The 14,432-nt window shown below is 40.0% G+C and overlaps 2 protein-coding genes across 39 annotated transcripts in view; one reads left to right on the forward strand and one right to left on the reverse strand.

Annotated features, from left to right (window-relative positions):
* Positions 1-14,432, reverse strand: part of FANCB (FA complementation group B) — a 742,096-nt gene that overhangs the window by 514,796 nt on the left and 212,868 nt on the right. For 7 of the 33 annotated variants that reach the window (XR_014835762.1, XR_014835759.1, XR_014835757.1 and 4 more), the window contains one exon: positions 583-1,388. The exons of the other annotated variants lie outside the window; for them this stretch is intronic. The gene's annotated coding sequence lies outside the window, so the exon portion shown is untranslated. Of the gene's footprint in view, positions 1-582; positions 1,389-14,432 lie in introns of those variants that run through there. 33 annotated transcript variants of the gene reach the window in all.
* Positions 1-14,432, forward strand: part of GLRA2 (glycine receptor alpha 2) — a 177,141-nt gene that overhangs the window by 70,122 nt on the left and 92,587 nt on the right. For all 6 annotated transcript variants that reach the window (XM_021080517.2, XM_085008544.1, XM_085008545.1 and 3 more), the window contains one exon: positions 1,104-1,318. In XM_021080517.2, coding sequence (XP_020936176.1) covers positions 1,104-1,318 — 215 coding nt within the window. The remainder of the gene's footprint in view (positions 1-1,103; positions 1,319-14,432) is intronic.

Raw genomic sequence — 14,432 nt, forward strand, 5'->3', positions numbered from 1 at the left:
AGGTGGGCATCTGTGGTTACCTGGAAGATCATGCCTGCCCAGTAAGGTTAATGGCTTTTCCTATGAGTGTCCTGGTCTTTGATATTCCACACAAGCTGATCTGGAGAGGCAACTGAGACATGATGGTTTGTTCAGTGACTGCTCTAAGAGTGACTGCTAAGTAGAATGGTCCAGAAACACTTGTTTGAGGAGTCAATGCTCCCTACGACATAACTGAAACCTGATTCCAAGATGTTTTTCCTGACCAAGAAGAACACAACCCTATCTCTTATAATTGTGTGAACTAAGCCAAATGACCTTAGCGGTTTCTAACTCTAAGCCAATTAAAGGGGAAGAAAAGTGGTAAGGGACAGGAACAGCTGTCTCTAAATAGAATGTTAAAAGTTTTAATATCTTTATATGCAATTTTTTATAGGCAATGTAACACTGTACACAGATTCTAGGGATATTCTAAATGTCCTCCCTCAATTACTTACGAGGTTATGAAGTTTTTACAATGACAAGGTTATATGCATGCCTTACACAAATGTATACTTTTCTCTTGCTCTTGCTAATATAAAGACAGATACACAATTATCCAAATCCTTTAGAAGCCCCATGTGAACTTTACTGCTTTGGAAGAAACAGTTGCGACTATTACACATTATATATATATACACATATATATATACACACACATATATATACACACACATACACATATATAATAAGCTGTATAGTAATGCTATACATATATGCCATAGGTTATATATTGTATGCTATATATTACATACTATAACCTCCACAAAACGTATTTTCTTTCCACTGGACAGTATAGAAAATTCTGAAGCTCTGTCTAAATAATCAGGCTGCAACAAGCACAGATTTGAAAATTAAATATGCCACATGGTTTTGGTCCAGTGACTCTTTAGATCACTCATTCTTGCACTGCCATTTCCATTACTCTCTGAATTGAAAAGGAGTTGAATTGGATATGTAGGCTCAGCATTTTGTGCAATCTTTCAAATCTACCTGTAATGCTCTTTTTAGAAAAATTAAGTGGAAGGCTGGAATGGGAAAGATAAATTCAAATTGGATTTTAAATCATCATTTCCTGCTTCCAGGCAAGTTTACCTGCATCGAGGTTAAGTTTCACCTGGAACGCCAGATGGGATATTATCTGATCCAGATGTACATCCCCAGTCTGTTGATAGTCATTTTGTCCTGGGTCTCTTTTTGGATAAACATGGATGCAGCCCCTGCCAGGGTCGCACTGGGCATCACGACAGTCTTAACGATGACCACCCAGAGTTCAGGCTCCAGGGCATCTCTGCCAAAGGTAAGAAATCTCCTCACTTGACAACAAGTGATCTGAGAAGTTTGTCAAAGGTCTTACGGGGTGGAGAATTCTGTGGAGATAGAAATGTTTGCCATCATGAGCACTGTTGGAGATGCAAATGCAATAAGGGAATGAAAAGCTGAGTTTGAGAGAGTTACAACTCTGAGGACATAGGGGATCTTCATAATCAGACCAATTAGGGGAAAGGGGAATCAGGGTTAAGAGAGAAGAGTGGAAGCAGAAGCATGTCTCAGGAATTCTAAGAAGCCCTTGAGTGTTTCTGACCTCATGTTGTTTAGGAGGCATGAAGCTTTCAGGAACTGGAGTAAGACTGATGCAACTTATATTATCAAGTATTTATTGGTGAGGCTGTTGTAATTCATGTACTAAGCAAAGTCATTTGCAGTAATAAAAGACTGAATTAAGCTCCTGTGAGTCTACACAGAAAAGCCATATGCAGTGACTAGACATAAGAAATGAAGGTGGACTATTACAGTGTAGCAAAACAGGTATATGGACGTTTGCTATTCCTTTATTTACCTTAATGGGTAATAACACTATTTTGAGCAACATGGTTACCTAGAGAGCAACAGTAGTCATCCAAGATGGTGAAAATTCTGGCATCGTGGCAAGTTGACAGAGAAGTGTGGAGTGGATATTGGGGACAAAGAGACATTTTGTAACACCCTGAATAATCATAATGGCTGCATAATCTATTTTTACATAAAAGATGTATACATTCACATGTGTTTGTATGCATTTATAAATATTGCTTAAGTAAGGAATGATAAATATCCTGCTAATGAAATGCCCCAGCACCCTAGAATGTGCCTATGTGTATTTCCCTGTTTCAATGGGTACGTTGAGGCATTAGCTTCAATTTTCCAAGAGTTTGAGTTCAATTTAGTATTCAGTGTTCACTGTCTCAGACTGGATTAGCAGTCCCTCCAAAACCCAGTTCCAGAAAATAATTGAGATGTAATCCTCTATCTCTGCTGGCTTGGGCTTATGTTCACTTGTGCTGCAGCGGACATGATGAGAAATGTTACATCATGTCCCACATTATCTCTTATGTTGGGAGATAAGATGACATATGGAGGAAGTCTGTGGCTATAATGGAGTTGGGATGAACAGTGGGAAAATAGGTACACAAATTTTTCAAGTTCCATGTTGCCAAAGATAAATGTTAGATTTTGTATGCCAAAAGAGGAAGGAATAGGTCTGTCTCTGATACTTTTTTACTTTTTAGAATAAAAAATAGTACAAAATACCTGTGCTGTATTTTTATTGAAATATAGACGTCAGAAATATGAAGTTTTTTTTTTCAGCTACATAATCACATATCAATATTACCTAATAGAAATTCTAACCCACTCTATGCCTCCTCCAAAACAGGTTCATTTGCTTATTTCCCATTATTGATTAGTTACTGCCATCATTCTATGCTATGCTGTTAAACCATAGAATACACAAATATATCTTACAATTTAACAGACAGTTAAAGTATTGGTGGCAAACTGCAAGCAGATAATGTCAAAACATAAGACATTTAGCCTCCAAGTACTCAATGCTATGAAGACAGCAGTCATTTATCTTCAAAATAGGAGCTTGAGTTTTCATAATGTTGTTACGCATTCTCATTAGTTACTGTGATCCTACAATGGTAGTCAAAACTATGTCTAAAAAGGAGATCGATCAAGATGGTAGGGTATGAGGATGTGGAACTCACCACAAATATATCAAAAATGCACCTACACATGGAACAATTCTTACGGAAAAGTAAATGGAACCTGGCAGAAAGACTTCTGTACAACCAAGGCTGTAAGAAAGATACATATAGAATTAGGTAGGAAAAGAAAGCAGTCAGGTCAGGACCTGTGCCCCTGAGAGAGGACTCAGAGAAAAAGGGAGAATACAGGAATGGACCCTTGCCTTGGGTAGTGAGCAGTGAGAACAGCACACTGGAAGCCCAGTCCTAGGGACCTATACAGGGGAGACGAGACCCCTTGGCTGGTTGGAGGACCACTGGGACTAACAGGAGGGTTATAGGCAGCCTGGACTCTGCTCCTGAGGAGCATGCATGTGCACAAGAGTTTGTGCACTGACTTGCCCCTGGGGTAGGGAAGAGAGGGTGGTTAGAGGACTGCTCCTGGAACAGAACCTGGTGAGGCAGCAGTACTTATTGTTGGTGCTTACTCAAGCATCCTATCCTATGATGGTGGTGACTCTATCACACCTCACCCCAATACAAAAAAAGAGTCCATACTGGCCCTACCTACCCTGCACTGTGGCTCCACAAAAGGGTAGGAGCAGCAGAGACTGGGGAGAAGGGCTAAGCAGTGAGGGACAAAGGGGATTTAGACCAGAGGCTGCATCTGAGCAGACAAATGGAAACAATTGCTGGCACCTACACAGTACAGATCTCTGTCTGTAGCCAAAATGAGCTGAAAACTCACATGAACTTCATTTGCTTCAGCAATTACCACCTCTACCTCTGGGGTGAGGTCCCAGTGCTGAGAAAAGGGAAAGCATACACTTAAAGGGAACAGAGCCAGCTTAGGCCCAACCCATTAGGGTTTCTACTACAGCAACTTGGAAGGCAATGAGGGCCAGTGAACAGAGGGGCAGTCCCACCCTACATGTGGCTACAGCTCTAGCCCCTCCATCTCCAACTCCACCTGCTACCAAGGCCATGGCTAGGAGCACACCCTGAGGGAAGACCTGACAAATGTTCATGCCAAATTTACTCTTCACCAAAGCCATTAGGCATATAGAGTCTGTGTAGGGATGTTCCCACATAAGAACACCCCTTTGAGACTAGAACAGGTAACATTTTCAACTGAATTCATAAAAGCAAAGAAATTTAAGTAAAATAATAAAGCAGAGGAAATACTCTTACTTGAAACAGCAAGAGAAAACCACTGAAAAAATGAATAATGAAAACAGAAATAAATAATTTACCAGATAAAGAATACAAAGCATTGGTAATAAGAATGTTAACTGAACTGGGGGAAGAATAGATGAACACAGTGAGAATGTTAACAAGGAAAAAGAAAATATAAAAAAGACCCAATTAGAAATAAAGACTTCAATAAATGAAATAAAAGAAACACACTAGAAGGAATGAGTAACAGACTAAGTGACACAGAAGAATGTCTAAGTGATCTGGAAAATAGAGTAATAGAAACCACTCAATCAGAAGAGCAAAAAGAAAAACCAGGTTTTTTTTTTTTTTTTTTTTTTTTTGTCTTTTTGCCATTTCTTGGGCCGCTCCCGCGGCATATGGAGATTCCCAGGCTAGGGGTCGAATCGGAGCTGTAGCCACTGGCCTATGCCAGAGCCACAGCAATGCGGGATCCGAGCCGCGTCTGCAACCTACACCACAGCTCATGGCAACGCCGGATCGTTAACCCACTGAGCAAGGGCAGAGACCGAACCCGCAACCTCATGGTTCCTAGGCGGATTCGTTAACCACTGTGCCACAACGGGAACCCCGTGGTTTTTTTATGATTTTTATTTTTTTTCAATTATACCTGGTTTACAGTGTTCTGTCAGTTTTCTACTTACTCAATAGGGTAAAAAATTTGCAAATGATATAACCAACAAGAGATTAAAGTCCAAAATATATAAACAGCTCATACAACTCAATAACAACAACAAAAAAACAAGAACCCAGTCAAAAAAATAGCCAAAAGACTTGAATAGATATTTTTCCAAAGAGGAAAGGCAGATGGCCACCAGACACATGAAAAGTTTCTCAATGTCACTAATCATCAGGGAAACGCAAATCAAAACCACAATGAGATATTGCCTCATACTTATCAGAATGACCATCATCAAAAAGTCGACAAAGAACAAATGCTGGCAAAGATATAGGGAAAAAGAAATCCTTGTACATTGTTGGTGGGAATGTAACTTGGTGCAGCCATTAGGGAAAACAAAAACCATAAGGAGGACCCTCAAAAAACTAAAAATAGACTACCATGTGATCCAGCAATTCCATTCCTGGGTGTGTATCCAGAAAAAAAATGAAAATACTAATTTGAAAAGATACATGCATCCCAATGTTCATAGCAGCACTATTTATAATAAACAAGATATGGAAGCAACCCAAATGTCCATCAACAGATGAATGGATAAAATGCTGTGTGTGCTGTATACACACACATAAACACATGCAATGGAATATCACTCGGCCATATAAAAGAATGAAGTTCTGCCATCTGCAGCAATGTGGCTGGATCTAGAGAATGTTATGCCTAAATAAGTCAGAGAAAGACATACTATATGATGTCACTTTTATGCAGAATCTTAAAATGAATGTATATAGCAAAACAGAAATAGTTTCACAGATACAGAGAAAAAACAGTGGTTACCAGTGGGAAGAGGAAAGTGGGTGGGAGAAGACAGAGGTAGGGAATTAAGAGATACAAACTACTGTGTATAAAAATAGATAAGCAACAAGCATAGGGAATTATAGCCATTATTTTGTTATTACTATTAATGAAGTATAATCTACAGAAATAGTCACTATGCTATACACTTGAAACTAACACAGTATTGTAAATCAACTATACTTCAAATAAAAAAAAAAAACTATTCCTAAATACATGATCACTGATAAGTTATCTTTGTATGAGAGGCAATCAGGGAACTCAGATGTATCAAAAGAGGGTATAATACAAAATCACTTTATTTTTGGCTCTGAACTCGTAGTTGTTGTCCTTTTGCCATCATAGGATTATCATCCTATGTGTATTTTTCTTAGGCTATTATTTAACTTGGTTGGCTCACAAATGACTGTGGAGAGATCGAACTCATGGATGACAGAAAGGAAAATTGGATACAAAGTGAGTCATGGAAAACAAAGAATTACTTACACACACACACGTTTTAATTTGTAAACATGCCAGTCCCTGAGAAGGTGCTTCACTGTATGATTGTACAGTTGTTCCAGGGCCTGTGGCAACTCCCTTTACAGAGTAGGCATGCAAATTACACTATCTTATCTATAACAAGTAAGGCATGCTTATTATAGATACAATAACAAAAAAAATATCATTAACATTAACCATCCAGTATATAACTCTTGTTAATACTTCAATGTACTTCCTTTGAGTTTTTTTCCATGAACATTTGTACAAATGAACACAAAGAAAATTTAGATCAAACTTTTATACAGTTATATTCTATGTGCCACTTTGGGTGGCATCAAAAATCTATCATGAGTAAAGTTTATGATAATAGTCTATCTGATATGATCATTTATTTTACCATCTTGGATATTAAGGGTTTTCTTTTTTGTGTTTGAGTATAAGCATTATAAATATATCTGTATATGAGTGTTGCATCTTTGATATAGAAGACATGCTTATATTTTTTTTAAATATTATTTTGCAATGGAAAAAAGAATGAGCTGGGGATGAATAGAGAAAATGAGGGACGATCTATGGGAAGATGCTCAATAGGATATACGTTCCATTCAGGTAGAAACTTTGTCTTGTTCATGTCAATTTCAGCACCTAGAACAGTATGTAACTTAGAGTCCTTGATCAATAAATCCTCACCGAGTTCTTGTCATGGCTCAGTGGTTAATGAATCCGACTAGGAACCATGAGGTTACAGGTTCGATCCCTGGCCTTCCTCAGTGGGTTAAGGATCCCGTTGCAGTGAGCTGTAGTGTAGGTCACAGATGCGGCTTGGATCCCGTGTTGCTGCGGCTGTGGTGTAGGCCAGAGGCTACAACTCCGATTAGACCCCTAGCCTGGAACCTCCATATGCTGTGGGTGCAGCCCTAGAAAAGACAAAAAAAAAAAAAAAATCCTCACTGAACAGATACATAAATTAATCAACAACTATGTTCCCCCTTATGAAACCACGTAGAAGATAGAGAGTAGACCTGAAGCAGAACTATGGGCAAAAGTCTTATAGAAAAATATTAGAGCTCTAATATATGGAAGAATATAATAATAATATGACATATACTATAGAAGCAAGTCATTTCTCTAAAGACATATGTCTTCCTTTTCAGAAGTTTTCAAGTAGATTTTGGGAAGTTAATGTATCCGTGAAGGTGTATTTTGAAACACAGGCCTGTACCTAAATCTTAGAACTTCCACTTCATCAAATTCTCTAAGCCCGTTTCCTCATTTCTAAAATGAAAACAATATGATCTCCCCCTTTCAAAAATTAAATGAGGATCAGATGAAGCATTATCTATATAAATTGTTGAGCCCAGTTTTTGCACAGGATAGGCTTCCGATTCTTCTGGTTGTTACTGTTTCCTGTCCATAATGTCATAGAAGAGACCACTCACTGGGATGGAAGGTTATATTAGAAGACTCATGCAGGGCCTTATGAATGGAAGACCTCATGTTCTTTGGATGGTCGATTATTTGGTTATGGTCATAGTGCCAATGTGAAGAGCCAAGATTTATCATATGCATGCATGTTACACATGAGTATATTTTTCATAGGTAGGCAGTTTATTGAATGAACTAAGCTCTAGAGGGTCTAAATAAACAATGGCTCTGTTTTTCTCAAGTCACTGCCATTAAACAATTGGTTATGTCTTCCATGCAAGTGGGGGATTCTTTAGGAAGATGCCACAGACTCTCAGTCACTACACGCTATGCCCTTAGACCCAGAAAAAACAAATTGTTTTACAATTTCACAGGCAGCTAAGATATTCATGATCGATATCTAGGATAGTCCACTATCAGATTTTTAAAAAGTCATCTAGCCTGAAGCAAAACTTTAGTCTCACACCCCAGTTAATGTTCTTGCCTTCCCTTGTCCCTAGCTCAGGCCTGCTCTTTGGCTTGAAGTTACTCTCAATGAGGTAGGCACACTGATCCTTCACAGTTCTTCCCTCGCTTTTTCAATTCTCTTTCCCATTCCTGTTGCTGACTTCACCAGGCTGAGTGTGAAAGGGCTGATGGAAGGTGTATGCAACTGTCACTGCTGTATTCTAACTCTTGGTTTCTCTAATGGTGAGCCTCCAAATGTTAGCTTTCTTGTGAACTGAATTTGATTTCTTTGGCGATTTCTGGGGGTCCCTGCACTACGCCATCCCTGGATGAATTAATGCCCTCTGGATGATGTCTTACAGTCTCCTCCTAGCTACTGTCTCCTAGCAACATAGTCCATATGGCTTCTTACTGACAGGGTCTCCTTGCTCAAGTAGACAGCCCTCCTGGTTGGCATGTTTACAAGATGATTCACATCTGGCTATCTACCATACCATTTATTTGGCCCACCAAGAACAAGTGTTCTTGCCTTGCTCAATAGTGGAAATGCAACTTAATTGTCTCCTGTGTCCCATTATCTTTGGTATTCCACCTACCTACTGCTTTTGGAGTTTATCCAGGTAAGAAAGCAGTGCTGGTGTTCATAAAAAACTTAAACTCCTCAGGATACACGACAGGTTCTCTTAAGAATTCTTTTATACGCCAATCTCTGGGCAACTTGTTGGAATTCAGCAGCTCAGCAGATAAGACATGTGGAGGAGATGTCAATCTCTTCTCTTACTGTAGTGGGGGTAAGCCACCTTTTCCTTACCTTTAGAAGAGTAGGGGAAATGCCATAGCACTATCAACATCCACAAACTCCATTACTTCAATTAATTATTTTTAAATGTCTAGTCTTCCACAATAATAGAGTGTTGGGTATAATGGTCTCTAGAAAGCATTTGCTTTCTTTGAGGAAATCCTGCATCCTGCATGCTTATGTGTAGATTCTCCCTTCAGAATGGGGCTTTAGTCAAAATTCTAAGACAACAAGAATATCCCATACCCATGGTTCACACTTATAAATACACATACTTAATTCTAGAGTTTTAGCCCTATGAGGGCAGGGACTCCATTGATTTGTCTGAGTTTACACATACCCACCAGCTGGCACAACATCTGAATCATAGTAGGTGCTCAGTAAAGAAGTGGTTAGTGAATGAATAAACAGTGATGAAAAGACTTGTGTTGAAGTAGTATTCCAGGTGTAATTAAATTGCCAGTTCACTCATCTATTCATTTATTCAACTGTTATTGAGTGTCTTCTCTGTGCTATTCATTGTGCTAGGGGCTGGGGAAATCAAAGACAAATAAATGTAATCCCTGCCCTCAGCAGCTTTTAATCTGGTGCTCCAGAGACAGATATGTGCAATGGGGGCTATTAAACATGGGCTATAAGTACATCAATAGGGATGCCTAACCTATTAAATGGAGGAGGTAGAAATGGAGGAGAAAGAAAGCAGAAGGAGAGGGGAAGGGAGTCAGAGAAGCAGCAGCAGCAGTGCTAGGAAAATGGCCTGAAGGAGGAAGGCTGAGCTGAATCTAGGCAGCAGACTAAACGGCTGAAGTAGGAGGAAGTAAAGGTCATTCCAGGCAATGAGGACTTCCTGTTTGTAATATTTGGGCTACACTAATAAAATGAGCTTTTCTAGAAGACAATCTGGGCAGGATTCCAACATGCTTCACAAATTTTAAATGCATTTCAAGTAAGAAACTTGTGTTTATTGATTCCAAGTTAATTTCCTGCCTTCCTGCCAACCAAAGCTTTTTGTGGTTTTTGTTTTGTTTGGTCTGGTTGTGTTTGGTTTGGCATTTACAAGTTCGATCTCTTCCCTAAATACAGAAAAATGAAATATTGGCATGAAACCTGTTCCATAGGTACTTTCCCATTTGAAGTTATAAATTTTTTTTTTTTTAAACACACCAAACTTCAAGAAGCTGTTCTGCTGGTATTGTTCTAACACTCTGAAGCATAAAACCACTAGTGGCAGACTAAAGACTGGCTGTATTGTTGTCTTTCTGACTAACAGGAAAATATCAGAATGAATTGAGCAGAAGGCTGTGAGACATCCATCAGGCAGGCTTTGAGTGTGACCAAATGGAGTTCAACAATTCTTTTCCTTTATACTGTGTTTGTTATTATCACTAAATGATTTGCAGCCACTCCTGAGTGTGTCTTGAGTCCCATTTGTGGCTACAATCCACAGACTGCAGAGGTGAGAGCAAGCAATGAGAGGGGACAGTTAGGATACAGTGTGCAGGTGACTCTGACAAGTCCATAAACCATCTCCTTGGAGCAAGGATCCAGAGGTATTATCTTTAGCCATTATTAACTAAAATGCTCTATTGCCATTATATAAGGAAATATTACCTTATTTTTCAGCCATCTGGTCAACTAAGACCAGCTGCACCATTTTAAGAACCTGCCAAACCTAAGACAGCTTTAAATTTTAAACAAAAGAGTCCTACCATGTTTGGTCTTGCTTTAATCTCCCACAAGAATGTTTCTATCTAGAGACTGAATTAAGAGAAACCAGGGAAGCAATAAGACCTATAATTACAAAAGTATTGAAATCAGGGTATTTTTTTTGCATGTCTGTTTTAACTCTAAAAACTAAAAACGAATGCTCCCTGAATCAGGTACATCCCCAGCTAATTGGAATTAATTTCCTAGGTCAGAATGGTATTTCTGAAAGAGGTTGGGAAAAATTCCGTTTTGTGAAATCAGGATTTTACTAAGTTCCTGGATAAAGATGGAAAAGTAAGAAAGCCAAGCTTTGGCAAATTGATCTGCAGGCCTGCTTGCTTCAGCCAGATGTCTGCACACGTGGGAGACTTCATAAACCTTCCCTTCTGACATTTCCTGAGCCACAGCAAATTGAAGAGTCACTGATGTAGTGAGTGTGTGATAAAAATATGCAAAGAGATGATGTGTGCAAATTCTCTTGGGACAGAGCTGGAGCACCATGGGCACTTTAGGTCAAGGATGTTGTTGGCAGCCTTGCCAGGGAAGCTGACAGCAGGATAAGCTACCCAGGGTGTGCTTCTGCTCAACTCCTGATGAGGCTCATACATCTTTCTGGGATAGCATTTTGAGGTTCAGGATTATTTTGAACTCTCTTTCCATTGCACTAAAATGGGTAACTCTATCTAGGTCATACAGCCTAAATGTCTTTATTATAAATGCCACATAGTCAAGAAAAAATGAAATATTATGGAGTACATACTACTTACTTGGACATAGACATGAAGAAACAGACCGACATATACATAAGGGATTATAATTCTGCAAAGTAAGGGGAACAGGGTAGACTTTTTACAAAAACGGCTGCAATAGCTCTCATCTCTGTATACATACCCTTTGGGTAGTATCCCCCTCCCACACTGTCAACTTGACTATGTCACTTGCCCTGGCCAATGGGATAATGGCAAACATGACAGAAGCAGAGACTTCAAACATGCTTGCTAGCTTTCTCTTGCTGCTCTTGGGATCCTATGAACACCACCATGTGAATGAGGCCAGGCTAGCCTGTTGAATGATGAAGCATGTACACCCTGGTTATTCAGTTACCAAGATGACAGACAGCTAACCATCACTTTCCCGCTCACTTACTCCAGGCACAATGGCCTCCTTGCTGTTTTCCGAGTATGCCAGGCACATGTTGCCATCCCTGGGCCTCTCTAATGACTGTTCTCTGTGCCTGGAATGCTCTGCCCCCAGATATTCATATGACTACCTTCTCTACCTCTTCCAAGGCTTTATTCAAATTTTATCTTCTCAATAAAACCTTCTAGCCATTACTGCCTCACCCATGCCTCATCAACACCTAGACCCAAATGAACTTTTCAATTTGTTTCCCCACTGTATTTTATTACCTTAGAGCAACACTGACTCATATCAAACTCTATAATGAATTATCTTTATTTTATTTATTTATTCATTTATTTGCTTTTTAGGGTCCCACTCTCAGCAGATGGAGGTTCCCAGGCTAGGTATCTAATTGGAGCTACAGCTGCCAGCCTACACCACAGCAATGCGGGATCCGAGCCACGTCTGCAACCCACACCACAGTTCACGGCAATGCCGGATCCTTGACCCACTGAGTGAGGCCAGGGATCGAACCCACAACCTCATGGTTCCTATTCAGATTTGTTTCCACTGTGCCACGACGGGAACTCCAGGATTATCTTTATTGCATACTATCTGTTTCCTTTAGCTTGAGTATGAGCTCCATGAAAGCAAAGCTCTTTATCTGGCTTGCTTCCTGTAACAGCAATTAGCCTACAGTATATGCTCAATAAATGTTTGTTGATTGAATTATACAGCTCTAGAATCTAGTCACTTAGAAAAATCCATCTAACCTTTCTCTAGGAGAAATAAAAGGTAAACCGGAGTTCCCGTTGTGGCTCAGTGGTTGGCAAATCCGACTAGGAACCATGGGGTTGCGGGTTCAATCCCTGGCCTTGCTCAATGGGTTGGGGATCCGGCGTTGCCATGAGCTGTGGTGTGGGTTGCAGACACGGCTCGGATCCCGCGTTGCTGTGGTGTAGGCCGGCAGCTACAGCTCTGATTGGACTCCTAGCCTGGGAACCTCCATATGCCGCCAGAGAGGGTCTAAAAAAGGCAAAAAGACAAAAAAAATTAAAAAAGGGAAACCACATATCCCAGGGCCCATCTTTTTTTTAACCAGCTATTCTTTACCAGAGAGAATCCTGCCTACCTTCCTCATTTCACTCTAACATAAAAACAATTTTATAACATTTTACCTCTCCGATTGATTATATCAAGTCATGTTGTACTATTTTTTCTTTGAGAACTATTTCTTATAGAGTAATATAACCAAATAAATAATAATAAAACAGCAATAGTTTAGATGAGAGGGCATCCAGACAGGCTATTTTCATCTCTGTTTTGCTTCCTCAGCACCGTCACAACCGATTTGTAAGTTTCTCAATGTACCCATGCAAGCGTCCATTTCCACTTCCAGCTCCTCCGGTTTGTTTGGGGACAAACATCTTCTTTGAACTCTAACAAAAGTATTCAGGGGTCTCCTCACCTGAACTCTCTACAGCCACTCTTGGCCAGAGGTGCAGCCCCCATACTCTTCCATAGGAGCCCAAACATCAGAAAAGACTTCCTTTATCTATTACGAGTCAAGTGGGGTTTTGTTTTCCTCTGATTTTAATATGTCATTAAAAAGTATCTCTGCCACTGAACCTAAGAACTGCTTGCACTGTGTCATCTAGGACTTGAGAGGCCATGAGCTGCAATCTGAAGCAAACTGCTTGAAATGCCTAAATCAAACCATTTTCCATCCCTAGTGAGAAAAAAAGGGCTGGGGGTTACCTCAGTTTGTTCTCCAAAATTAACTGTGCCTTAATGAAACTGGAATATCACAATATTTCCCAAACTACACATGAACTGAAAAATCTTAAATTTTTATGTTGCTGGCAGAAGAAGGGGCAATCCTGTTAGGGATGGGAAAACTGTTGACTAGGAGGTGAATTCACTTTCTCTTTTTTTAAAGATCTGCTAGAAGTAGCTGCCACTTCTTACATGAAGCCCTCATAGATCTTCATCAAATGTAAATAGTCTCTCTCGCTTCCTTGCCTCCATGGTAATTTGTGCCTTACATCAATCATGTGTTTGGGTGTGTGGCTTAGTGATTAGGGCCTGCATGTACCTACTCTAGTCTTTGTAAACTCTTTGCAGCGAGGACCAAGTATTGTTCAACTCTGAATGACCAGTGCGACTAACATTGAAGAGGCCCTCAGTTGTTATTATAAAGGGACCATGTTCAGTGGTTCCTGATATTCTGTGATCAGAGTAAGAACAAGTGCAGGAGCTTAACTGGCCTGATATGGGAGTGTCACTAAAGCAGGGGGTGTCACCCTTTACTACTCATTAAAATCAGTTGAGATTGTGAAGCCTGCCCAGACTCAACCACAGCAAAATTAAGTTACATTACCTAGTAGAAGGGTCCAGGCATCGACATTTTTTTTTTTAAGCTGCCCAGATGAGGCATTCCTTCTGTGGCCCAGCAGATTAAGTATCTGGCGTTGTCTCTGGGGTGGCATGGGTATGAGGCCCAGCCCTGCTCAGGTTAAAGATCTAACATTGCAGCAGCTATGGCTCAGATTCAATCCCTGGCCCGGAAACTTGCCAGTGCAGCCAAAAAAGTGGGGGGAAAAAAGCTGCCCAGGTGATTTTAATGTGTAGCCAGGCCTGAGAACTATGGTTCTAAATTTTGCTGTTGTCTTGGGAAGTGTTTTCACTGTGTTTATCATTTATCAAAATATATAAGCATTTAAACTTCACAAAACCA

The sequence above is a fragment of the Sus scrofa genome, chromosome X, assembly GCF_054392235.1.
Source record: "Sus scrofa isolate SSC_HxYL_T2T_F1_AM1 chromosome X, Sscrofa_HxYL_maternal_Yorkshire_Landrace_v2.0, whole genome shotgun sequence".
In the NCBI taxonomy this organism is placed as follows: domain Eukaryota; kingdom Metazoa; phylum Chordata; class Mammalia; order Artiodactyla; family Suidae; genus Sus; species Sus scrofa.